Source organism: Castor canadensis, chromosome 8 (genome assembly GCF_047511655.1).
Source record: "Castor canadensis chromosome 8, mCasCan1.hap1v2, whole genome shotgun sequence".
NCBI classification, from domain to species: Eukaryota; Metazoa; Chordata; class Mammalia; order Rodentia; family Castoridae; genus Castor; species Castor canadensis.
Genome location: NC_133393.1, coordinates 104,757,148 through 104,785,127, shown reverse-complemented (window position 1 = coordinate 104,785,127; position 27,980 = coordinate 104,757,148). Strand labels below are relative to the sequence as shown.

At 36.9% G+C, this 27,980-nt stretch overlaps 1 protein-coding gene across 3 annotated transcripts in view; it reads right to left on the bottom strand.

The window, feature by feature from the left end:
* Srgap1 (SLIT-ROBO Rho GTPase activating protein 1) overlaps window positions 1-27,980 on the bottom strand; it is a 270,652-nt gene that overhangs the window by 24,747 nt on the left and 217,925 nt on the right. Inside the window, exons 11-17 of one of the 3 annotated variants that reach the window (XM_074083816.1) lie at window positions 24,960-24,987; window positions 21,328-21,430; window positions 17,668-17,728; window positions 17,439-17,516; window positions 15,188-15,322; window positions 4,250-4,355; window positions 1,476-1,700 (exon numbers count right to left, since the gene is read on the bottom strand). In XM_074083816.1, coding sequence (XP_073939917.1) covers window positions 1,476-1,700; window positions 4,250-4,355; window positions 15,188-15,322; window positions 17,439-17,516; window positions 17,668-17,728; window positions 21,328-21,430; window positions 24,960-24,987 — 736 coding nt within the window. Of the gene's footprint in view, window positions 1-1,475; window positions 1,701-4,249; window positions 4,356-15,187; window positions 15,323-17,438; window positions 17,517-17,667; window positions 17,729-20,782; window positions 20,817-21,327; window positions 21,431-24,959; window positions 24,988-27,980 lie in introns of all 3 variants that reach the window. The other 2 variants (XM_074083817.1, XM_074083818.1) reach the window with 2 other exon arrangements.

Genomic DNA, 27,980 nt, shown 5'->3' with positions numbered 1-27,980 from the left:
TGTGTAAAGTTGCTGGATATATACAGAACTAGTATATTCTGCCGCCAATTTAGAAAGCAGTAGTTCTAGATAGTCAAGACTCAAGTTTCCTTAACCATCAACACTATGGTTCAAGTAAAATATGAGCGCGTTCACTGTGTTTTTGATCTTTTGGCTGCTTGTTCCCTCTGTAAGGAAGACGGAAACACAGTGTTCTGAGTAGGGTCCAGATGAGGGATTTTGATAGGTCTCTTTCCAGCTGCTGCTGAATCCTGACTGCACAGGACAGTTTATAAGGTAGACAAGGAGGCTGCTGCATGGAAAGCCTTGTGGGCTTCGGAATCAGATGTTCCCAGTACAATGGCTTGAATGTGTTCCCCCAAGTTCATGTGTTGGAAAGTTAATCCCCGAATTATACATTGGTGGTATGTGTAGGTGGCACTCTTAGGAAAGTAATTAGGGCTAGATGAGCTCAAATCTCTTTTATCGTATATAATTTCTAGGAAATTAGTTGAAACATACAAATAGTGAGCACAAACATTTTAGTGTTTCTACCTTTGGGATTATTCAATTAATTATACCACCCCAACTTGTACACTTGACTGGGAGGTGGCAATATTGCCATATTAAAATTTTTTCCTCTTGCTGGGCACCATTGGCTCATGCCTGCAATCCTAGCTACTCAGAAGGCAGACATCAAGAGGATCACTATTTGAAGCCAGCCTGGGCAAATAGTTACTTGAAACCTTATCTCGCAAAAACCCATCCAAAAAAAGAGCTGGTGAAGTGGCTCAAGGTGTAGGCCCTGAGTTCAAGCCCCAGTACTGCAAAAAAAAAAAAAAAAAAAAAAATTCCCCAAATTCAATAATATGATAAATTTGCTCATGATGACCTTTGCTACTATAATTGGTTAGAATAATATTAGTAAGAGTGAGAATGAAAATAAGTAAAAATAAAAACATTTGATTGACATGGCTCTTTTAAAGTAAGAGTTTTAAAATACTTATATGAAATCAAGACTATCTTATTAAAAATGAAATCTGTTCATTCAATTAGCTTTTCTTGACATAATATAATAATAAAAATTAACATAGTTGTATTCTCTACAAAGCCATGATAGGATAGGTTTATCTAAAAAAGATACAATCTTTGAGAAACAGATAGGGATAAATATGTTGATTTTTTTTTTTTGTTGTTGGTGGGATTGGGGTTTGAACTCAGGTCTTCATGCTCATAAAGCAGGTGCTCTTACCATTTGAGCCATACCTCCAGGCCAACAGGGTTAAATATGAACTTCCATAATAAATAGCACTGCCATGGATCTTAGTATCCCAAGTTATTGCAAATGCTACTGCTGCTTCTTTTTAAAAAACTGTTTCTTTTTTTTTAAAAATTAGAAGCATTGGTGGCATATAGGCAATTCATTTTCCTAAATCTATTGACAGCTATACTTCCATAATTTTTTTTTGTGAGAGGACTAGAATTCTTGGACTTACCAGTAGTCATCTCCAGCCATACATTTCTCATAAACAGGGCCATCCAATTCTTTAACATCTGGAAAAATAGTCTCATGGTGGATGATGATGGTCTTGACAATTTCATTCACATGAGCCTGGCAAGACACTTGATCTTGTATTTCAGGGACAGGCATCAATGTTGGGCCAAAGCAAATTGCCAAGTTATAAGGGTCCATCATGTTCTCATCACTGTATTGTGAAAGACTATGAAAGGAAGCAAGAAAGAAGTTGAAAAGAACAAGTTGACTTAGTGAACTCCAAAGACAGTAAAATGACTTTCAACTAGGTAGAAACTCAGAGGGGAATATGTCTTCACTGCTTAATTAAGCAGTATTTTCAAAGTCTTTAATGGAGAATGGGATTAAGTAGATGAGTTTCATTTGTAAATATGGTCAGGCTCTAAATGCTGCTCAAGTAAATTTCGGAGGGACAGTACAATTTCCACAAAGCTTTGTGGATGTCTTTAAATTTGTCTTCCCACTGCCCCAAATTATCTCACATTTCAGTTTTTTCCTGTAAATCTTGAGAAAGTCTAGAAGAAAAGAGTCTTTTCTGTGTAATTACCTAAGGAAAGCAAATAACAACTGCAGGCTTTCTGCAGTGCTTTTGGATAAGTCTACTAACAACAGGCAATGACCTGTGTTATAAAACACATTGAAAGTACAAGTCAAGGAGGAAAGAATCCTAATTCTTTTATTTCATTTAAGGCAGAAAAACTTTGCAGGAGATGTTCAGTTGTCTTGCACTAATATCTAAACTTAATGTAATAGATATTTATGAAGTATTTTCACAGGTGACTCGAAATGAGCCAGCTCTTTATTGCCATGCATCTAACACAAGAGCAAGTTGCTGTGATAGGCAGAGTTTGAGACATTATCTCTCGGCGTGTAGAATGTCAAACTTGAAAGGAAATGTAAAATCCAGGGGAACAGATGACAAGTGGAAGGCAAAAAAGGAGACTCAACTACCTTTGTGAGATGATGACAAACACAAAGAAACTGAGATAACACCTGACATGATACTTTACCGTTTTTTGAGAAATAAGATATTCTAGAAAGTGGAAACACAAGCACATAATTTGTACAGCTAACATATGTCCTTCCCTTCTGCCAGCTCTCAAACATGTAATCTTAAAAAACCTCAGCAAGTGATCTCATCATAGATCATCTTGAAAATGGGAGCAGGGGGAGGGAAGGAGGTTCAGAATAAAATTGGTCTAATTTTCAAAAGACACACTTGAGCTCAGTTGGGGGAGAGTTATCTTTCTAGGGCTTCATTTTAGTCCTGGCCTGAACAGCAAAAACTTGATATAAAATGATTATTTCCAAGTTTTTCAAAATTAGTGTTTCAAGCACTCTGGCTGAAGGTTGGGCCCTTATCTCTGTATGAAGGCAGCTGGGGGCATGGTTGGATAGAACCATCAGAAGCCATGCCAGCTATCTGAGTCACAGTGCTTTTTCCATTCCTATGAGATTCATGATGAGTTAGATTCAGGTTTCAAGAGTCTTCTTAATCAATGGATTGGTCTCCAAGTCCATTGTGGTTCATTTGTTCACAGTGGGTTTTGCTTAGGTGTGTCAGGAAAATTTCATAGGAACAGCATGTAGAGAGTCAGTGGGATGTGGGTGTGGGGAAGCATGCAATGACAGGTGAAGAAGGCAAGTCCCTGGATTTTGACAGCTGGCTAGGTTTATTTAAAGATAAAATGTGCAGCATCTGCTTCACCTAAACATAGTTTAAACCCATCTTCACGAATCCTGATTATTTCCAGTGGTGACTTCTGAACAAATGGGTTCCCACTGTCATCTGGGAATTTTTAGGCACCACAGGGTGGGACAACAGAGCCCCCTTCTCTTTGGTTCTCCACTAGCATTCCCCTATTGTATAAAACTTGGCTCTTGGAGCCAACTTGAGGGGGTTTGATGTCAGGACTAGTCAGCAGGGATGTAATAAATCTCCATGGTTTCTAAGAAGCAAAACCTCCAGTAAAACAAAAGGTAAGAAAAAAAAAGTCTAAATTTCAGGAAGGGAAAATCCACGCCAGAATGAGAAGACATTTCCCCAAGCTTACTCAAGAGTTGACTCTCCCTGGATTTTCTTTATTTCCAATGACTCAACAGAATTGTTGCATAGCATACGGACTTGGGCTAGGACTCAGAAAAGATGTTCACATCATAGGGCCCAGATATAAGGAAACAGTGTAACTGAAAAATCAAGTTGCCTAACTAAGAGAAGTTCCTTTGAAAATAATGCAATGACTTTTAAGATTTCTGTTACTTTGTTTTAGAAATATTTTCTTCTTGACAAGGTCTAACTATGGTGAAGTTTCAAATTCAGTTTTGATTCTGTGTCTAAATCCCATTTATAGTTTATCTCCATCCCTGACTATGACATTAAAAAGTTATAGTGCTGGTGGTGCGGCTCAAGTGGTAGAGCGCTTGCCTAGCGAGTGTGAGGCCCTCAGTACAAATCCCACTACTACTACAAAAAAAAAAAAAAGTCACAGAAATTTTCTGCAATGAGTAGGCAGTTTACATCATTTTGACAAAAGCATTTGTGACATTAGCTTTGGATGGAGGTTGGAAAAACATTTCACTGGCAAGTGTTATTTTTAGAAATATGTGGATGTTTTTGCAATTATGTCTTGTCAGTTTCTGCATTCTCTTTAACTTTGCTGATACACGGGGCACAGTGCACATTTTATAGGATCTAGGAGCACAGACAGAATTCAGATAGGCATTTTGGGTACTTACTGGTTGAGGAAGGCAAACAGGTACCTCATCACTATAAGGACCGACCTGGGCAAGGTCAAGAGGAGTTTGCGGATGTGAAGCGCCCTCTCATAGAGATTATCTATTCCTACAGACAGAAGATGACACGGTCAGGGTCTTCACCTTCATGTTTAGACCATGGCAGCACATGTTACAGGCACACATCTGAACACAGTGATACCCTGCCCTGGGGAAGATGTAGTCATGACCAGTTCTGTAAAGCTATCCTGTAGGGTGTCGTCATTTTTTAAGGTGTTTTCTCTGGTCCATCACTCTTTGTTCTTGGCTTTCCACAATTTAGAGATTTCCTAAATTATTTATTCCTAAAATTCATTTATTTCCCTTGCTATAAATTCTAAGTTTTGTCTCTGAAATAGTTTCAACTCCTTTTTGCTGCAGGTAAACTAAAGTAGTTTTTAGGGACATGGTCCACCTCTTCTGACCATCATTCATCATTCATTATATATTTCTTTGTATATTGCTATGATCCAGGCAATGTGCCAGGATTTGAATCTCTCCTTTGTCTAAACCATTATAGCATTTTATTTAAATGATTTTTTACCTTGTACTATATTAGTTCATCAACTTCCAGAAACAAAGAGAAGAGTTTGTTGGGTTTCAAGCACTGAGTTAAGCATGGGGGCACATTAGTGATATGACTGATTCCTGCTGCCATAGAAGGGATGTGTTTATAGTTATTTCCATGTCCTGTCTTCCCTTAGCATAGTGTGTTTCAAAGGTTGTCATAAAAGGGTCTCTTTTGTATTGGTTTCCCTTTGCCAGGACTACAACTTTCTCAAAACATCTCAGTACTAAATTGTGTGCGAACAGCAGCAAAAATGTCACTAATTCATTGTATAATTGGGCATATTTTAAAACATACTTTCACTTTTATTATCTGACTTTAGAGAATAACAAAACTGTGGAGTAAGTAGGCCATGCACTGTCATTCCTCCTTAATACAGCAGAAAAGGTGAGAACCAGTAAGTGGTTTACCCAAAGTCAGCTGGCTAGAAGAGGTGGAGCTGGAGCTAGAACCTGTTTTCTGTTTCATAAATCTGGTTATTTTTCTTAGGTCTCAAAGTACTTTTATAAAGTATAACTTTGAAGCAACCCAGTAAGCATACATTTGCAAAAATATTTCAGAGACAAAGATGTTTGAACATATTTTTGAATCTTTCTACAAGTTTGCATTGCTATATGTGTTCTTAATTGCTCTTGAGATATTCATGTATCATACTTGAAAATTCTCAGTCCTTCATTTCTGACATCATGTCAAAAGATTCCCTTCAAAGATTTATACCTGCTTCTCTTCAATAGGAAACTCATCCACTCTCCAGGTATCGACCACCACTTTTAAGATGGTGTCTTTGCTGCATTTTCTCCCTGGTGTGGAACAGAAGTCCTGTACCTCTGAATATTGCACTGCTAACTTCCACGCTGAAGTCTTATTGGCTGATCATAATACTCTCCTAACTTGGTTTCCCTTTCCACTTTCTCTTAACTGGTGGTGCTCAACCTTGACTTGGGCCCATTCGGGGAGATTTTTTTAAAATGCTGATGCCCAGGGTTCTTTTATGCAGTCAAGATTAAAAACTATGGCCTGAATTACTCATGTTGAGCTCATTTTCTTGGAATTTTGAGTTCTGACTCTACCTGAATTCTACTTATTATCAAAATAGGTGTTTTGTTCTTCTGAAAAGGTATGAAAAATGTATTAGGAATATTCTTGCTCAACCATGATGGGTTTGCAAAACAGCAAATATTTCGCCAGGATTCTTGGGAAAGCATACTTGCATTCCCACCTTTAAGTAAGTCATAGTTAACACTGTAGTTCTGTCATATTTTAGAAAATGTGATTTCAGAAACTCTAATCAGAATATAAGTAAAACTTTATCATGCAATTAACATTCTTGTAACATTTTTATTCTTTCAGTACAAACCTATAATTAAGATAGTGTGATTGTAGTCATAATGATAGATACATTGCATTCTGCCTTTTTATTTGTAAAAGTCTTTCAAAGTAGGAGAAACCCCCACTATGAACAAAGTAGATTAAGGTTACATCTATTGAGTATAAACATTTTGTGGAATATACTTTCCAAGCAATGATTTTGATTTTTTTAATTCCTGGAAAGTGGGAGTTAAGATGCTTCAGAAAAAAAAGCTGTTCATCAGGTACATAAATTCGCTAAAGGCACAAGAACTCAATAATGAAGTTATCAACATTTCAACCCAATTTAGTCCTAGAGTCCCACTATGTTCAAAACATACCCCAGAGGAAAGCTGTTTATCTTCTATGACCTTATGTGATACAATTTGAATACTTACAAATGAAGCGACTTCCAAGTCATTGAGAATATAAGGGGGGAGGGGGGAACTGCATATCCATAAATACTATGTTATTTATATCAGAAATTCACTGATTAAGTGCTTATTTCTAACTTTTTAAAAAGTATAATGATCGCTGCTACTTTATGTTAAAGAGTAAAAAGATAATTTAACATAAACTATACCTCGAAATCTACCTTTAAAATTTAAAAAATTTGGGTTGGACATGTGGCTCAAGTGGTAGAGTGCCTGCCTTGCAAGTGTGAAGCCTTGAGTTCAAACCCCAGTATTGCCAAATGAACAAAAACAAAAACAAAACAAAACAAAAAAAAACCCAAAAAAGCCCTCTAAAATGAAAACAAATTCTTCAAAGGTGAAACTATGAATATGATCTACTTTAAAAAATAAACATTGAAATTTAGAAGCATTCATTTCCTTGCTCATTAAGAAATTCTCTGCACAAATGATTTTTACATTCATGGTGGAAACCAGTTACCAAGTTCAACATGTTCATCTAAATAATAAATTATAAAGAACTGTCCTATTAATGGTCCTGGGTTGGCACTAACTCTATTCTTTATTGAGCCCTTGTAGAGGCATAAAAGGGCTTTGATGAAAACAAAACAACATCAAAAAAACATGTGCCATTGTTTTTTGAGGACCTTGGGTATTTTAAGAGTTAAGTTTCGCGATTCTCCAAGCCAGTTCTTGTTTTAGAGTTAAGGTCATCTATCAGGAACAGGATTTGAGCAGTTTAAAGCTAGTTTAGGGGTCCCAGAATTAAAACAAGGGAAAGTGGAAAGAAAGAATGTAAAGACACCACTCTTACTCTAGGACTAATCTTTAACAGTTGTCAGATCACAAACAAGGCAAGTTAATCTGGAGGCTAATGGAGACACTGTTCTAACTTCCAGGAGCTTTAGTCTAAACTCAGAATGCCCTTGCTTTTAATTTCTCAGTTCTAAATTTAGCCCTCTTCCTCTTAATGGTAGTTTCAAAATTTACATCAACCTCACAGTGGCACTATTACAAGAGCAAAAATACTGCACACTTAAATTGGGAAATTTTATGTATATTTGTTTACAAAAAAAGGAGGTGGGGAGCCTGGGATGTAAAGGAAAGATTGAGGTGTGAAAAGCAAGAGGGATGTAGAAGAATGACTCCAAAAAGACTATGTGAAAGTATGTGAGACAAGCATGTATTCTTTACAACTAGAGTGAGCGTAAATCAAAGCAAAGCAGAATTGGTGGTATTCCTGAAGTAGCAAATCTATCTCTCCCAAAGGCCTCAGTCCTGTGAGTAGGATGAGACTTTTACGTGGCTGGCTGCTCCCCAGGCTTGCAGCGTGCATTCTGCATGAGCTTTGCTCTGGTACAAATGACTCATTTACTCTCCTGAGTCCAGTTAGCGGGTCAAAATTTATGGTTGCCACCAACACTCTGATTAATGTGCATTCCTTGCTGGCAATTCATGGTCCTTCAGTTTCATGCTGAATGTAAAGATGGATCTCTTCTTCCCCTCACAAGCGTTGTCAGGAAAAATCAGTATTCTATCTGGATTTCTTTTAAGCTGGGTCTTGTTCTCACAATTCAGGATCTCATTTAATTAGGTGACATTTCATCCAATCTTGGTGAAAAGCTCCCAAGCTAATTTATGTTCTTTTCCCATCAATGCAAGGCTTTCATATTAGCATCCCAACTTCACAGCTTGGGGGTGTGATAGCTCCATGAACATGTGTGTGAAAAGTTCACCAAAAAATGCAAGTGTCTTCAGAAAATGGCAAAGTTCAAATGGCCATCATTCCTAAAATACCAGTTCTTCTGTGGCACTATTTGCAAAAATATTAATTTGCCAGAAAATAATAAATTGCAAGATACAAATTTATCCTTAAGCATGAAGACAAGAAAAAGGTCTTTGGTGGCGGTGTGGAGACTCTTTTCATTCTAAATTCATTTTAATGTTTTTGAGCCCCATAATCCAACGTCTAGCATTCAAGATGAATTTACCAGTTTCAGGGCATGTTTGGGTTTATTCCAATAATGTCCAAGTGTTAAGCAATTGAGTGTGTGAATGAAAGGGAAAGAGAAAACTAGAATGTTCTAGTGTATTTGGATAGAAATTGTCCAGGCCTTGTCGTGAGTTATCAGTCTCTTTCCTAAGTAAGAAAAAAATGTGTAGAAACCTCTATCATTAATGATGAACAGATCAACTTTCTCCCCTACTGAAAAATTAGCACTAAAGAGACAAATATGCAAATAGTGTTTCTGTTCTGCTGAATTATACTGAGGTAGTAGAGAAATGGAATCTTAGCTTATAAAGCTTTATCTATTCAGATACTCAGCCTATTAAATATTTTTTAGGGATAAAAGAAATCCTAAGAACATTATTATAAGACCTGAAACAGAAAGTTAGAATTCAGAGAGAAAAGTAGTATGTATGTCAACGAAGTGGACAGAAGTTACAATAACATGAGCACCAGGAAAAGAGTTCAAGAGCTTTTTTATGAAACAACCAGTTACCAGAAAATATATAATGAAAGGCACATCATAGTATTCTGTATGATTGTCGAATCAATGGAAACAATCCAAGTATCTAAGGATACTAGGGATTTGTTACATGCAGTAGAAACCATTGTATGACCAATAAAAGTTACATTTTATAAAATGTATACTAGTAAGATAAAATGTTGCTAATATCACTAAGCTTAAAAAGTGATTTATAAATGGCCAGTATGGCATGATATAATTTTATTTACAACAGCTTTATTGAGATAGAATCTGCATACCATGTAATCACCCACTTAAATTGTACAACTAAATGATCTTAATAATCAGCATTGTACAATATCACCTCCATCAGTTTTAGGGCATTTTCTTCACCTAAAAAAAGAAATCTCAAGGGGTGAGTGTGATGGCATATACTTGTAATCTTAGCTACTTGTGAGGCAGAGGTAGGAGGATCATGGTCCTAAGACAGCAGGAGCAAAAGCAGGAGACCCTACCTAAAAAAACAATCTAAAAGAAAAGGGACTGGAGGTGTGGCTCAAGTGGTAGAGTGGTCTCCTAGAAGTACAGGCCCTGAGCTCAATCCCTCAGCACCAGGAGAAAAAAAAAAAAAGGAAGCCTCATATCCATTAGCAGTCATCTGGTATGAAATATTTTTTACTGAAAGGAGCGGCATAGCCATACAGTGAAATATTATTTGAAAATAAAATGGAATGAAATACTGATACATGCTGCAACACGAAGTGCTGACACATGCCAAAGCATTATCTAAGTGAAAGACAGACATGAAAGACCACAGGTTGTATGATTCCATTTATATGATATGGCCAGAACAGGCAAACCTACAGAGACAGTGGTTGCCTAGGGCTGGAGGCAGTAGCGCTTATAGCTATATGGAAAGTGATTGCTCAGGTTTGCTAACTGGAGTTTCTTTTGGGATAATGAAAATGTTCTAAAATCGATATAGTAATGGCTGCATAGTCCTGTGAATGGACTAAAAACCTTTGAACTGTTTTCTTTAATGGATGAATTGTATAGCATGAGAATTCTATCTCAATGAAGCTGCTTTTAAAAGCACATAGTTATTATGTAAAAACTCTGGAAAATACTAAAAAGTTAACATTATCTCTGTGTAGAAGAATTGCAGATCGCTTGTTCTGAGCTTATTTTATGAATTTTTATACATAGATCATGTGTTAATTATAGAATAATATGAAGTACTGCCTATGTGATGATTTTATGGAATTGTTAATTTTTTGGGTTTTAATAGTGGAATTGTGTTTTTCTTATATATTAACATACATTATAATATCATTTACTGTACACAAAACATTTCTCAATGGTATCCACCCACTGTTACTCTCTGAGTAGCTGGCATGATGAGAGACAGCATTTCGTTCTATGTACTTTTGTGCATTTTTAAAGCACCTACGACAACTGCATATTGTTTTGTGATAAGAAATGTAATAGTAAAAACAAAAGAAGAAGAAGCCCTCATTTTCCAGAGATCATACGCAGATAAATGGTATGACACCGCAGGGAAGACGCAGGGGGCACTGGCAGAACACATTTAGCCAAGAAATGAAAATTGTTAAAACTGGTGACTATGGGAGTTCATTATATTATTGCTTCCTTTTGAAGATGTTTAAAATTTTCTGTAATATAAAAAGTTAAAAATAATGTAGATTAAAAATAGTATGGATAGCACAACTCCACTTTAGTTTCAAAAAGTGTTGTGCGCACACAAATGTAAACAAAGCTTAGAAGGAAATATGGCAAAATGTGAACATGTCATTGGCTCTCTTTGGGGGGTGGCAATCATTTGCCCTATGTGCTTTGTGTATTTTTCAAGTTCTCTACAATGACTAAATGTTGGTTCTGTGATAGGAAAAACATTTCCCTCTATAAAAGTTTTTTCATGTTAAGCAGTCACCTAAATAATAACATGCTATGCAAAATGAAGTACAAATGTTTCATCTGGCCTCACAGCTCTGAAGAAGCCAGGAAAAACCAGGAATTACTTGAGTAATTCCTTGGACGTGTGCCCTGGGGAATCCAGAGCCATGATACATGGACACACTAGAAGCTGCCCAGACTTTGTGGGTATGACCATTCATAAAGTGGATGACCTAAGAAAGCAAAAAACAAAATAAACTTTGGGTGAGAAACTGAGAAACTATGAAGTCTGTCATTTCCAGTTTATATTGCATTGATTTTATGATGTCTTCTTCTAGATAAGTAATCTTTTGAAAGAGATTTGCAGTGAATTGGGGCATGAAAAGTATACATTTTTTTAAAAAAAGACAATGCTATGTTAAGTCCTCTTTTACTATATATTTGTAAGCTTCCAGAGAATGGGGCTATTTTGGAACCAAACATCACAAGATAATAACTCACTGTGAGTGTGCGCATGTGCACGTGTGCGAGCGTGTGCGCACACACACACACACACACTCTCTTCCCCAAACAATCCAAAATTATGTAAGCAAAAAGTAGTTGGTGCTTATAAACCGACTTATACAACCTACTAGAAATGATGAGAGGGAAGATTTTTCTTATGAAATAACTAACACATGAAATTACCATAATGGGGAAATCAAACCCAATTATGGCAATTTATAAGATGATACAGGTAAAAATAACCTACCATTGAGATTTCTGTCCCCTAAAATTTTTAACTCTTGGTGTTTCTATCGTATATTTACTTAGACTACATTTTTTATAAATATCTTCTCTTTCCTGCTAGATTTTAAGTCTCTTGAATGTAAGAATCAAGTCTGAATCATCATAAAGTTTTGCACATTGTAGGTAATTCATCAACTTAATTCAAAACATCATTTGTCATATCAATGAGGGGATATAATAATGGCTGACGTATGCCATTTTGAAAAATCTAGGAAAAATGCAATCATACCATAGTCACACTGGTAAGAGCAAATGCTGCCTAGAGAGGAATCCCCTCTCTTTAAAGGGGTTAGACATTGGAGAAAAAGGGCTTATTATATAAATGGTTTACAAAGCTGGTAAAGCTAGGATTCGCACCTAGATCATTCTGACCCTTTGGTCTCAGTTATTAATAACCACAAAATATAATATTTCTCATCCATGAAAGTGTGAAATGATTCTATAATAGTAACTTGATAATACATCCTCATGCTCTTTATCCAACTGGCACATCTAAACACTAAAAGTTGACATGATATATATACCTAGAAAATCACTAAGCACTTTAGAAGTACTTAATATTTTTCCAAACTTAACTTTTCTGGCTAGGACATAAGAGAAATCTTTGGACATGGCCAAAGAACAATTCCAGAAGTGAGACACCTCCTTTTTCAGTTCTTTCCAGTTGGGTCAGAGGTCTGTTGTGGTGACTTAGGCTATATAAGAACCTTGAAATGGATACATAGGAGAACTCCTAAATTCCATACAGCATATATGACTGGGGTAGAGGGGGAGAATTATGACTGAGGAATTTTTACCCAACTAGATCTAGATTTTAGGCACAGATGCTAACAAAAGAACTTTTGGTGAAATCTTGATTCTTCCTTCCACATAAACTTTAACAACTATGCACTGAGTGTTTACTATGCACCTGGAATGAACTGTGACAAGTGTTCCCTACAAAACTGATTAACTTATCAAGATCTCCCAGGCTTGAGAAGGTAACTAGAACTTTATTGAGAAGACTCTGCACTAAGCATTCTTCTTGGTACTTGAAATGTATTTTAAAGCATTTAGTTCTACAGCCCTATGATGTATGGACTAATGTTCTGCCTATTTTATAGATGAGGAAACTGAGGTGAGGAAGCTTAAGAAAGCTGCCTACAGTCACACAGTTGGTGAGCAAGTGACAGAGCTGGGACAGACCCAGGCTGTTTGAGTCCAGAGCTTACATTCTTGACCTCTTCTCTAAACTCCCCCTCTTGTGGGAGAAGACAGAGGGATTAAAAATTATAATATGGGGCAATAAGAAAAACTGTAGATGTGTACACATTGAAATAGTAGTAGAGGAGAAAGTGATTAATTCCACATAGGGTGATGGGGAGGATACCATTCTGGAAGGAGTGCGAATTCAGCAAAACCTTCACAGCCTTCACAGCAGATGTTGATGGCTATCAGGGAGTAGAGGAAACACTCTGGGCGGGAGGGGGGCAGGGTTGGCTTGTCTGCCGTTTACTGTATTACCCTATATAGTTCAACAATAACAAAAATAGGGTAGTGGAGGCAGAGATAATTGCATAGCAATAGGAAGAGATCAGGTATAAGAAAAGATCAGATAGCAGAAGAATTCAATCCTATGATTATTAGCCAAACAAGGAGTGTGTTTTATGTGAGAAATATTGAAAGAGATTTTAAGCAAGGGTAAGAGCAAATAACAGGATTTCTCTCTTTTGAATCTAGCTGTAGTGTAAAGGATGGAATGATGAAGGTTGGGGAGCAGGGAGGGAGGGAAAAACTCTAGAAGTAGGGAGTCCATTTAAGAGATGATAATAATCATAGTGAGCAACCAAGATAAGAGTGGGGAAGAGGAAGGAGGGATGAAAAGAGAGATTTTTTTTTTGAGGTCAAGTCAATGGGACTTGTTAATTTAGGTTGTGGGGGTGAAGCTAGCAAGGTTTCTTTATTAAGAGGAAAGCCTAATTTCTTCCTTTTTTTTGAGACAGAGTAGCTCAGGCTGGCTTGAACTCGCTGTGTACTCCAGGCTGGCCTTAAACTCTCTTGTGCTCCTCCTGCCTCTGTCTCTGAAGTGCTGGGAGTATGTCTCCATGTCTGGCTCTAAAGCCTGATTCTTATGAAAGCTTATATGATGAAGTCAGCTCCAGACTCTTACCTGGGAACTTAAAAGTACACTGTAGTTTTAGATGCATAGAACTCAATTGTGGTTAATAACTAATTTTTCAAAATCTCAATTTCTATCCATGTTGCTGACTTTCTTGTCCAGGTTTTAAACTTCATTCATCTGTTTGTATGAATCCTTTTTGAGGTCATTAATCATCTTTGTTCACATTTCAACCATTTCAGCATCTTTGGATTCAGTTATAAGGTTTTGGAAGAGTCATATTACCTTGCTTTCTCATATTTTTTGTGTTTCTATGTTGCAATTTAGGCATCACAGTTCACTCTGCCATTCTGCTAGTGTTTTTATCCTCAGCTTCCCTCTGTGGTGTGGCTTCACACATAGCTGGTCTCTGTCCTTTTACCAGAGTTTGGGCTGTAGCTCCTTTACATTGATTTTTGGGGTAGTCACTTGTTTAGCCAGTAGAGAGGGAGGACTTTGGGGGTTGGAACTATAAAAATGCAGGTTCTTTTGCTCTTTCCAGCTGAGGGGTTTGACTGTAATACTTCTCCTAAGATGATTCTCCTGCTAGGAAGTGCCCCCTTGCTTCTCTGGCATCTCTTGCTGCTCAGTACATAGATTTCCCATCTTAAACTTTATCTTTTGCAGAATTCTAACTTATGTGTGTGTGGGCTCCCAGAACCTTTCCAATTCTAAAAACTGATTCTTGGAATCACTATTTTCAAAAGCCTCCACAGAAGAAAAGAGCAACACTTCAGTTTGTTGCTGATTATTGGTTTCACATACACAGCCCCAAAGCAACTCTGCCTATAGCATGGGATGGCCACTGACAGATAATTACTACCTGGCATTCTTATACTTTAACAATGACATTTTATCCTATTTTATCTTATTTTTGGAAGAGCGATTCAAAGATAGGTAAATGACCCCACTTCTAAAATTGATTGAGAAAACAAAGAACCAAAGTCCCCCCCTAAAGTTACATTTCTATGCTTACACCTGGCTAGAACCTGCTTTTCTCCTTTGTTCTGGCAATGAAATAATCAGTTCCTCATTCTATGGAGCCTGAGGATATTCAGAAACAAAGCCCACTCAGCTAAGGGTGAGGCCACAGCTGGGAGGATGACTCAGGCTGGACCAAGAAAGTAAACAGATGGCCTCAGAAATGTAGTGGTAATGGAGTAATTGGGGGGTATGTGGAGGAGGACCACTGCGTTTTCCAGAAAGTTGGTTAGTGAAATAATTTTGGTGGGAAAAGACTAAGGAAAAAAAATGTTCACTTACTGATACAAGAAATCAGATCATTAAATCTTTCCTTAGGAAAGAGGGGGTTTTCCAGCCCACGGAAATAGAGCTTCAGAACACCAGCCACTGAGTTAATATCATGGTTACTCTGGTCATCAGCCAAAGGATTTTCACCTAAAAAAAACCAAAACAACTCATCACATGCATGGTGCTTCTTTTTTCCCCTTTCAACAAGAACATGTTTCCATATACACACTGCTATATATACATGAATCTTTTAATTATACTTTATGAAAGATTATATGGTACTAAAATTAAAATAATTGGTTTAGATATCCTACCCCATGATTAACCTAAAAATAGTTAGTTAAAATAAAGCTTTTTAAAATAGTCTTATACTATAAATACTCCCTTACAAGTTATCCAAATCTTAAAATAAAATATTGTGGGATTTATAATTTTACACAACCTTCTTTAAGCTAAATTCAGTAATCTTAGTTTGAGATGAATTAAAAAACAACTTTCTGTGTTTCTTATCCTACTGGGAAAAAGACACACTAGTGGTCTAGCTGGTTATGCTATATGGGTCAGTAGAATTTATCAGAAATATCAAATAGTAATTGTGAACACCTAGAATTAAATAAATGGTTAGTTTCCAAAGTGGCACAGTTGTGTACACAGCACATTTGAAAGTCACCTTGAACAGTGGGAGATTCTGAAGTCAGGCAGGGGAATTTAAAAATGTACCCTTAATGGTACCAAGGATTTTGTATGAAAAAAGACTAATTTAATAATATGCACAAATAAATTATAATTTTCTTTATGGTAAACAGTTTTAAGATTTTTAGGTAACTGGGATGGTCAATCTATTTCCTTGAGAGTCAAAGTGGGACAAAATCCTTAAGTCCACCATGATATATAAGCTCCAAATCAAACTCCATTTTTTATTAGTTTTTCCCACAGGTTTACTCTTTCTAAAGTTTACAAAAGGCATTCATTGTATTTTAATATATTGTTCGCTTCTTAGGACAGTTCATTTTTAGGAACTTATTGTTCCCTCTTCTAGGGCAAGGAATCACTGAACATGAACTCAGTGGAATTATTGCTGTTATTGTTTTTGCCCACTACTAAAAAAAACCTCACCCAAATCGATCACAAACAAACAACAAACACCAGGGGGAATTTCCAAGGAAAAATAACAGAGCTTTGGTCTGTGGTGGCTGGCATAGGATTCTGATGCTTCACCATGTTTCCACCTGCCCTCCTGAATAAGGTCAATGTAAGAGATGGGGCACACGATGGGGCACACTTAGCTGCTAGCAGGTGGGCAGGTTGCTTTGTGCTACACGTCATATTGGTCAGAGAATTTGGAACAGGAAAAAACAGTGTGGTCCCAACTTTACCTCTTTGAACAAGACTTCAAATTTCAAGAGTTCTCCAAGTGTAGGTCACTTAGAGAGAGAGAGAGAGAGAGAGAGAGAGAGACAGAGACAGAGAGACACAGAGAGAGAGAGACAGAGAGAGAGAGAGAGAGAAAGTAGCTGTTCTCTATGCCATGACCACAATGCATTTTGACCACCAAGCAGAGGGAAGGTGATACAAATCATTATAATTGGAGAGCATTAATAACTAATAGCTGTCATTAAGGAGTTAGGGGTTTTCATAGATTTTATCTAATCCTCACACCAATCCTACATTGTTGCAGGTGAAGAAACTGAGGCCAAATTAAGGTTTGAATCACTTGACCCAAATCCCACAATTAGTAAATGAGACTCTTACTTGATTGAGGCCTGCCTGACACTAGGTGTATATATGATTTTGCTAATCATAATGTGCTAATTAATAGTCAGTAGAATTTATATGGCAGTCAGTTATGAATACAAGTAAGGCACTAACAAAATATCACAGGGAAGGAATCTTGGGTAGTAACAAGAGGAAGGAAGGAGAGAGAACTGTGGGAGGAGATACCTCACACATTCACTGCCTAAGCCAGGGCAATGTGCCTTTCTGGAGCCCTGTCAGGTATCACCTTGACACATGTCAGGGATGATCAATGTCAGTCCTAAGCCAGGATAGAAAGCTCATTTACTTTTCTACTTTTAACAACAAAGACTTATGGTATGGGCCTCATTACTTGGCTGTTGCAGATAGATTCTAACCCCAGCATCTACAATGAAGTAAATGGAAAGATAAAGATTTCTGGGACACACAGAATGAGTATGCCACTGCAGAATACAGAAAATGATGACTTTTTAGCACATTTTGCTTATAGGTTGAGACATAATATTACCTCTCTCAAATGAATTTTTAATATCGTTGACTTCCACCTGGGAACCAGACACTCTGAAAATCCCCTGATGCTGAAGACCTAAAGGCAAGAGAAGGGAAAGGGGATGAGAAACTCCATCACCTCCTTTAGGTCTCCTTCTCCCAATAATTAAATGTTAAATGAAAAAAGACACATTAACTAAAATGCTCATGGTGAGTATTTCATAAGAATCCTGTAGCTTATGGCTTACCGTAGAGATTGATAAACCGAATACAGCTTTCCACAATGAGGGGGATAACCTGTCCTGAATCCTGGGTAAAGAGATGGAAGCCAGTTAACTTCAAAGAAGAGCTCTTAGTCACACTCAGGTCAGCAGTAACTAGAGTAGTTTTTATCTATTATTTAAAATAGATAATCATTTTGAAGCCAAATTTTCAAGTCTAAAATCTTCCACAATGTCAAAAAATGGTAAGTCATTTTATATTTAAACAAAGATATATTTCAGTTCTGGAGCAAACCAAGTTAAATGTATTCAACACAAGAAAGCAATATTTCTTCCATTTACTATGCTGTGCCTAGAGATGTCAAGATCTCTTTTACTTATGTATAGTTGACATACCAAAACAACTCATATTTTGAAATTTTTCTGATAGGGACGATCAATCTTTAATGGATGTAAAAAGACCATTATGTGTTATCTTCAGACTGATTAGTTGTACTAGTCACCTATCAACCTTGCAGTTGCCTCAGGACCTCCCCACCACCGTCCTGAAAGGTGTTACACGGTCTTGATGACGAGTTAGTTTCAAAAGGGCTCTGTGGCTGCAGATGCAATGACATAGGACTGTTTCACAGGTAACTAAAACATGTCATTTATTTACTTGGTTTGCATCAGAATGTACTCATCCTTAAAGATTATTCATGTATTTCAAATTTTAAGGATTAAGAAAAAAAATCACACAAATGTACATCCCATTAGATCTTGTTTCTTAGGAAGATTTTTTTTGGAGGGGTGGGTTTCCTCTCCCCATATCTTGTAAAATAGTAACTGCCCTCTACTGAATAAATGTAAGTTCTGGAAATGCTTTAAAACATGCATAGGATGAAACAGGAGATGAAGGAGCTGCTGAGGCCACAGTTAAATATGTTTCAATGCCATGCACTCCAGGGAGTTAAAGAAAGTTTCTGGGTATGGAATTGTCTTTCATGTGCTTGTAAGACTCTGATCTTTCAGGAATTAGATCTCTAAAGGGATTCAAAAATGATTAGCTCACATCAGGTATACATTTTTGCAGAATTTTATTCTGAAACACAAGAAGAACTTGGTTGTCTTAATATATTAGAAGATTCAGAATCCACTAACCTTTCCAATTAAGCAGAGTGGGAAAGATCGGGACTATGTGAGCTCAGCAATTTAAGCTCTAGACTATTTCTAGAGCAGATAACATACTTCTTAAGGAATCCTTTTAAAGTTAAGACTATATAATCAGTGTATAAGCCAGCTGATAGTTCAATTTCTTCTGAAACCTGTATTGTTTCTCTAGTCAGTTAATTTAGGAGCATTAAGTTTTATTAATTCCTTAAAGAAGAGCCATAAGAATAAAAACACATTTTAGTGTAGACTAGTTGGCTTGCAAACAGTGATGTAATTACACCAAAATTTGCTGAATACATATAGGGACTTTTCTTTAAGACACAGCATGTTTTAGTCAAATTAACTTTCATATGAACAATTCATGTAACACTGTAATCTAAAAGAGCAACAAATATTTAAATGTAAGTGATGAAAGAGAATATTAGTTTATACCTCTGCTGGACTTAGCATTAAAACATAAACAAAGAATGAAAGATTATTAAAAGAAAAATGTTTGCACCAAGAAAATTCTAAATAAAAGTCTTGTTTTTATATTACTTAAAAATATTTTTGTCTTTACATTCGTTCAGGTGAATGTTAATCTTTTAGCTGTGATTGGTATTTCATTCAGATATAATGAATTTTATAGCCCCAAAGTAATGAGTGTGTGTATGTTTTAATTTAATTTCATGGATGCCAGATGCCTGGACAGAAAATATTTTACAAGGAGTGAAACAATGGGCTGCCCTCCAGCTAGCATTCTAACAAATCTCTTTGTATCTCAGTTTCTATATGAAAATGGTTGTGCTCTTATAGTCTCACAGTGAGATTGGGAAGATTTTAAAAGCACTTCTCAGAAGTGCAGAAGGAGATAGAGAGAGACCTCTGCACCCTCTCTGTGTTACTGCTGGTAACAGAGATGTCTCAATATGCCACCTGGATGGTAAACAGCATGTGCAAGTGAGTTTTCTATGAAAACTGCTGTAGTTCTTTTTTAGCACCTCAATGTGGTTTCCTTTAACTGTTCTTAAAGAAAAATATTTTAAAAATATAATATGCACTTCACCTTAAGCAGCCATTCTTGTACCATGATAGCCAATATAACATAACCATCCATCTGCCTCTTTGAGTTTCCCTATGTCTCTTTTTCTGCCAAGCCATCAGCTGCACACCTCACTGCTTTCATTTTAGTGTTCCCCTCTCTCCGTCTAATTTGGGCCCGTTTATAAGCCAGAGGCTGAGAAAGTAGATAATCAAATTTGACAATAATTTTATATTAAATTAGAGCCAATAAGGCTCTTCTGGGTTTAAGGTTCAAGACAATGGGTTTGTGATTGCCATTTAGGTTGTTCTGTTGCTTTTCACTTAATTTCAGGGTCACGGTCTCATTTTTAAGGCTGCTTGAGGTTTTTAATCTCTCCCTATGCATGCATAGCTGTCTACGTACATGGCACACACATGCTGACTTTTTAATCATTAGTATGTACATTCAATGAATAGATCTGTCTTTAAAGAAAGCAAGATTCTATAATGTACCAATCAATGGAGGTTATCACAAATGTGGTTTCTCATGCAAATTTAGTTTTTGAAAACACTGTAATCCATGTATTAAATGCTAGCTATGAAGAAGAAAGAAAGCCCATTTCTTTTTTTGTATAATTTCTATTAGGATCCATAATACAGTATTAAATGTTTATTTGGTATTTAACAATGACTCTTCCATTATAAAGGCTCCTAACTCAAATTTCATACATTTGCCAAACATATCATGTAAAAACTTAGAGTTCAATCTTTCTACTTTTACTAGAGAAAACCATTTCTCTTAAATTAGTGTTTGATTCCTGTAGTTCTTTTCTAAGTAAGGTCTTTTTATAAGCCAGTCTCTTTCCAATTGCAAACACTTTTCTTTTAAAGACCTTAAAAAATCTAATGAGAGCCGAGCATGAGCATGACTTGAAAATGATGCCAGCAGCGACAGAGGCTGTGCCCTTGCTTCCCCCTAGCACGATACCTGATGTCTTGTGTGCGAATTCCTTCGTCCCCGGCTAGAAGCATTATCAGAAGTACAGGATGAAAAAGAAGACAGAGAGTAAGCACAGCAAAGATACAAGATACAGACTGTAGGGCCTGACAATGTACTCAATATAATGAATTCCTCAAGTCATGGGAAATCAAGACTCTTGTGCTTGGGAGAGAGCCCAAAGAACGGATTTTAAAAACATACATTTTATGCCATCTCATTTGCACAAGTAAAAACAAAGCTTTTTTAAAAATCAGGTTTCTCTTCTCCTTTTTGTACAATTATGGCATTTAAAAAAATACAAGGGCTTTTTCTTTTGCCCACATAATAATGTCCACATTTATTTCCTCTTCTGAAGACACTCAACCCAAATACTGTTTCCTCTCTGACTTTAGGAAATATTATATTGATTTTCTAGAAAAGCAAAGAGCCCCAGGACAGACTCGGACATAATGACCTGCCTCCTTTTATGAGAGGCTGAGACCATTATAGTGAGAAGCGTGGAGATCAGCCACCCAGGTGGCTGGTGCCAGTACCTTGACGAATGTTTCCAAATTCCCATTAAACAACTTAGCATTATACTGTGAGCGGGGTCTGGACTTCCTGTGTTTCTGGGGCTTAGGGGGAACATTTGGAGGCCTGAGGGAAGGGAACATAATTACTGAGCATGACAGAAATCAAACAAGAAATGAAACACCCATAGGTCACATCAAAATTATAAAACCTGGAGATCCTAGGTTCCTTTCCCGCCCCAGCCTAGGGGGAAAAACAGTCTCATCCCTTTCAATTGATTTACTTTTACTTATGCATCACAAAACATACATGTTCTTCATTTAGAATGTCATTTTCTTATATGTTTGTAGCTGGTATTTGTTTGTTTCTTAGCTTGTTTAATAATGATAAGGATTATCAAAAAGAATTGTGAGCTATCTGCCTAAATGTTATAAAGCAGGGTTCTTCTTACTTGGCTTATGACACAATTGGTAAAAGTTAGTGCTCTGATAGATCCCTGAATGAGAAATTAAATATAATATTTTTAGTTGCAATTCTTCAATGTCAGTAACATCACATCTCTTCAACACTCCTCATATATTAATGTGATTTTGTTTTATGCAAAAGTAACTCTTAATGGGTCACAAGTGAGAAAAACGGGGTTTGGTTTCAATGCTGTTTCTGACTGAGGGCACAGTCTCATGTGAATTAGTATTTCTGTAGAGAAAACTATGCTGCTGCCTAAATATTTGCAGGGCATTAGAATGCACTCATTTATGTTTGTCTGGACTCTCTCCATGTCCTGTCTGTCTGTTTGTGTTGGTGGATAAGCCAGTCTTTCTGACATACACATCCAGTGCACTATGTACTAGACAGGGAAATCCTGCATCATCATGTGCTGTAATTGGAGCCTCTTCTGCTCTCTCTTTAGAAGAAGGGGCCTGGCTTCTATATCTGGGCTACTGGAATTCATGGGAGGACAGACCCGAGACCTGTCTTCAGATGTTCCAATTTAAGCTCCTTAACTGCAAGACTTACAGGTGACTGCACATCACACTTGGAAATTACATAAAGCCCTTTGTTAAGCTGTAGACTGTTCAGAAAAAATGACTTTTTAGTTCATTTTGTTCAAGTTCAGCAAGTCTAGTTTAAATCAAAATCCCAAGAATTTATGGGAAAGCCCAAAAAGCTTCATAAGATATTATCACAACAATCAACACACATGAAACAAACCTACTGCTATAGCCGTTCATAGCCAGATTCTAAGAACCTCCCAGCAGGTGGGCAACTATGACTAAGGGGTGTATAGCTAGCAGCACCTGAAGTCCCATGGTGCCCAAGAGCTCAAAAGGTACCTTTACAAGTAGCTAGAAGTGAATCTGGAAACTGACCAGGTAGCATGTCATGTCCTGCCACAGCTGAAATTTCTAAAATCTTATATTTACTAAATTCTGTGTCATTCTTGCAAGAAGGGATTTGATAGGTTTTTTAAAAAAAAATTAACAACTATCCACTAAAGAGTTAATATGTCCTTGATTTCATCTCTTTCCAATCATTTGATAAATGTTTTTTAATGTAGACTCCATTTTTATTCTGGTATAGTGAGGTCAACAGACCAAGAGATGACTGCCAGTGAGCACACCTCCCAGAAGAGGGGGTGTGCTCTGCCGCTCGCCACAAAGTTTTGGGGAGGGCATCAGAAACCTCAGGGTTGGGCAGAAGACAGAGTAAAGGGAAAAGGAGGGCAAGAACCTTTATTGTGCCTCTCAGGGGAAAAGAGGGGCAAACAGGTTTAGGAGTGGATAATCTGAACCATTTTGATAGTATCTGGGGCACTGGAGCTGCTCTAATTGTCTGGTACTTGGCACTGGAGTATCCAGTCAGGGGGAACAGTGACCCTGAATGTGAGGGCCTGATAAAGGAGGTAGTTGAAAGGATGGCCACTGGGTTATATTTCTAGGAGCTGGCTAACCCAGGCAGAGGTGGTCCCTCCAGGCCTCGCAAGGCCCCAAGATTTTGATGCTCAAAGCAGTATATACAGAAACTAGAAAATGTGGCCATTATAGGGTCACTCAGAGCTTTGGATTTGGTGATATCTAGAGTAGTTGATGAAGCTAAGGGGAGCAGAAATTGTTTGGTTACCAACTCAAGGGGAAAACAAATCTTGTAGCTAGAGCCAAAATGTCCAGTGGCATTGGACAACTGTCCCTGCTTGACTGGGAGACAAGGGTTACCCTTCGATGGGGCTGGGGATATCTTTTGAGACTTTTACCAAAGGCATGAAGTAACTGTAAAGGAGCTAAAGTTGTGAGGGACTTGGAATTAAAATGACCTACCTGAGTGTTTGCCAAAGTCATTTTCATGGCAGAGGAGAGTTAATTACGCCGGCTGGTGTGCCAACAGTTCTTTTCCACTCTGCTCACACTGGGTGAACAGAGCCAACACCAGACATGCAATATTCAGACTTTATGACTGATTCTGGCTCTGTGCCAGAACACAACTTCCTGGTAGTTTGATTTTCTATGTAGGATGTCCACATGAAAGGGATTATTAGACAAGCTGATGTGAATAACTAGTTTATTTAGCAATTAGAGTTCAAAATCACAAATTAACATATTTGAATGCTTCTTTTAAAAAATGTGGCTAAGTGCCTAATATTAACTATAATCCAGAAACAACAGGTAAAATAATCAATAGTGCAAGGAGATATTATATGCAAAAAAAGTTCCATAAGTTGCACCTTACTAGGCAGAGGTAATATTCCTCTGTCACTGAAAAAGTGAAGAAAAACCTCAGTAGTTTTTTGCATAAATTCTTCTGGTAAGTTTAGAAAAGTCAGTAGCTGTATCTTTCTAGTTGGTTCACCAAGAGTAGGGCTTCCTTGTGATTAAATTGCTCAGCAGTACCCTTATAGAACCTTGGAAATCAACTTGTAAGATACACTAATATTCTCAATGTCGCTTGCCTCAAACTCAAATGCAAAAGTTCAAAGTCTTGCTATGCCAACTAGAATAACTCTTGGCAGTTATACAAATGGTGTCATAGGAAAATAAAAGTAATGACAAATTTTCCCCAACCCTAATCAGAATCTGCTTCTAAAATGGCTTTTCTTTCCCAGCAATAGCTTCAAATCCTTCCACGAAGGGTAATGGAAAAATAAAAAGAATGTACAATATGGTTATAGGTATTAAAAGTTAAAATTTTAAAGTGACAAAAGGGGTAAATAATTAAATTCTAAGAGTATTTAATATAGCTATTATTTTTATATGAGATAAGTCAAAAGTAACTGATACTTTCTATTTACTAACACAGTAGATATGTACATCATACTGGTTGTTAGCTAAATTATCAAATCAAAAGTCTTGCCAGACTATTTTTAAAAACTTAATGTGTTTTGGATTAGAGAAACCACGCCTGTTTAACTTAGGTCATTATTGCTGACTCTGCTTATGAACGAGCTTTATAATTTTGTTGGGAAATGCTTAGATATGAGAGGGCAGATGTAGTCTGGTAAGAACCCCCAAGCATGTCATGGTGCTATGCTTTGTCATGCTCAAACTATCTTCCATGTTCATTAACAAAATATGTTTGTTTTTGCAGCATTTAAATGGCTGCTTCTAGTTAAAGTGAAAAGAAACTGAGATACATTGTGAATTATGATAAGATAGCTTCCTACCTTGTAGTCATATACTCAGCTCTATGACCTGAAAGAAAAAAAAGATTAAAATAAGTGAATTGAATGTAATCAGTGGATTATAAACTTTTCTATCATATATCCCTTATTTTAAGATGCTGAGTTTATAATAACTTATACATATTTATGGTGGAAAAAATGAGAATAGTATGATAGACAAATAATTCAAAGTCAGTGTTTCACAAAATCTATATATAAAATTTAATATGTTATATAGATTAAAGAAATGTTTCATTAGGCAGTTTGAGGCAAGGTTCTTTTAATTTCTGAAACATACAAAAATAGCTGCTTGATCATAATTTTAAGTTCAAACACAATATACAAACAAAACATACCCAAGATTTGAGTTTAAGTTATTTGCTCTGTCTTGATTGATACTTGTTGGGGAGAAGTAGGTCAAATAGGTTTGGAGAACTCAACTTCCCATAGGCTATACTGATACTCTTTCTGTGATATGAAATCTGAGGATTGCGAGACAAGTTGTATTCTACAATCAAAAATGACATTTGTAGATAATGACATCCAAGGACATTTTTTTTTTTACATTCCACCAACTCAAAAGCTAAAACTCTTTCACAGAGTTCTGTCATTTAAAACATGAGCTGCTTTTTGTAGGGCCTCTTGACTTGTTTTAAATAACAGGCCTGAAATTTTCTAGCATTCTCACAATCTGCACTAATTTCAAGTTTGCATGTGTCGATGGTTGCTGTCTGTTTTTTCTTAGATTCAAGGGGGAGTAGTGGGAAGAGGTATGGGAGAGTGGAGCCATTCTGCTGTTTGTTTGCAAAATGAGGATATGGTCTTGAACCAGTTTAAAAACATACTAGCAGAGGAAGGTCATGTTGTAGCATAAACAGGTGAGCCCAGCCCATAAAATAATGCAGTGATTCAGACTTATAGGACAAGGCCAACATAGCAACTGTAGAGAAAGCTAGCTTGTAGAAATTGTGAATGAACACTCCCAGTTGCAACAGCCTTTTACTCTATTTATTATCTGCTCTTGAATAACAAGTAATATAAACTATTTGAGTGATATCTGTTGATTAAAAAGTGGGCAACAGATATTATCAGAGAATGGTTTTCCCCACATAGATCCAGGCCACTGCAAGTGTTGGTAGAATTAGTTCTTGGCCAGACTTGAGTGGGGATAAGGGAAAGGGGAAGGACCTGATTACCTCATCCTCTACACAGTTCTACCTTTCACTTAACTATTGGTCTGTCCTTTTTGCTAGCCTTCCACTACTTTGGAGGAAAACAAAGGGAACTCTAAAAAATATATAGCTATCTGTGAATGGAGGTAAATGTCTACTAGGAAGTAGAGGGGCAGACAATGAGCTAAGTGTGCCAGGTGGTGCCTGATGGATATTCTAATAGAAATGTCCAGCAGGAAGCTGGTTAGACAGGGTTAAGACACAGAGAGAAGACAAGAGCTGACAGTCACTACCATTTAGATTGTGTTGGGGCCCTAGCAGCTGGCTAAGATCACCAAGGGTGAATCAGTAGAATGAATAAAGGGTTGAGAGAAACTATCTGCTTGTATTGTATGGTATTGTTATGCTACATGCTTTATTGTGGCATTAAAAAGTATGATACAATATCAATTAGAAACAATAAAAATAGCAACAATGTCTAATATTTATCAGACACTATTCTAACAAATGCTCATTAATTAAGCAACAAATGTTCTAAAGCAGGAAAATGGATAGAACTGGAGATCATCATGTTGAATGAGATAAGCCAAACTCAAAAAGCCAAAAATTGCATGTTTTCACTCATTTGTAGAATGTAAGTCTAAAATGATGATAACAATAATGGGACATGAATGTAAAAGGGGGACTGTTTGGGGAGGGTTAACAGTAGTGGGGGAGGAAAGTAAAGGATATTGAGGGGTGAAGAGGATCAAATTATATTTTACATATATATGAAGAGAGCATAATGAAATGCACCAAACCCATTGAAAATGGGGGGAGGAAGGAGAGGGTGGGAGTATAAGGAGGGGATGGAGTTCAAAGTACACTGTATACAAATATGGAATTTCATAATGAAAGTCCCCCATACTATCAATGTATGCTCATTAAAAAGCAAAATAAAATAAAAAACCATAAAACGTGCTAAGCATTTTCATTCTTTCTTTCTTTATTTATTTAGACAGGGTCTCACTCTTAGCTTTGGCTGGCCTGGAAAATGTTTTGCTGTCCTCACGGATCTTGAACTCCCTATCCTCCTGCCTGAGCCTCCAGAGTGCTAGAGTTACAGGCATATGCCACCATACCCAGCCTCAGCACTTCATTCATATCAAACATTTTAACTCACAGCTTTCACAATAATCTCATGAGGTAGTTTCTATGATTTCTATTACTATTCTGATTTTTACAAAAGAGACTGAGTGCATAGAAAAACAACTTTCCCCAGTCACGATACTCATACAGACTAGCCTGGCACAAGGGTCTAGGTTTGTTTTAATTCCGGATCTGAGATCCCAAGCACCTATACCACCTTTAACAATGTAAGTCTTGGGCTGGGGGTGTGGTTCAGTGGTAGGGAGCTTGCTAAGCATGCACACGGCCCCCCAAATCTAAGTCTGTTCCTGGAAAATACTTTGAATGATCCTAGAAGAAAGGTAGGAATCTTGGTTTATCCTTCTGTCCTTTCCATATGGCTAAAACCAAATATAAATCATTAAGATTTTAATAAAAATCTAAGTCTATAAATATGAAAATTATTAAATTAGTAAATATGTATATGTTGAGTAACACAGGCTGACCACTTTCAAGTGGTCCAATGCTAGTGATGCTGATGATAATTCCTTAAAAATGAAATGTATAACTTGGAAATTTTGCTATCTCTGTTAAAATATCCCAACTAATTATTGTCTAGACTTAGAAAAAGATCATACATAAAATAGCTTAAATTACTTTGCTCCATCCATCTATGGTTAATTGCATGAGATAAAAAATTAAAAACCTATAAAAGATACATTTTGAATAATGATCCACCAGCAAG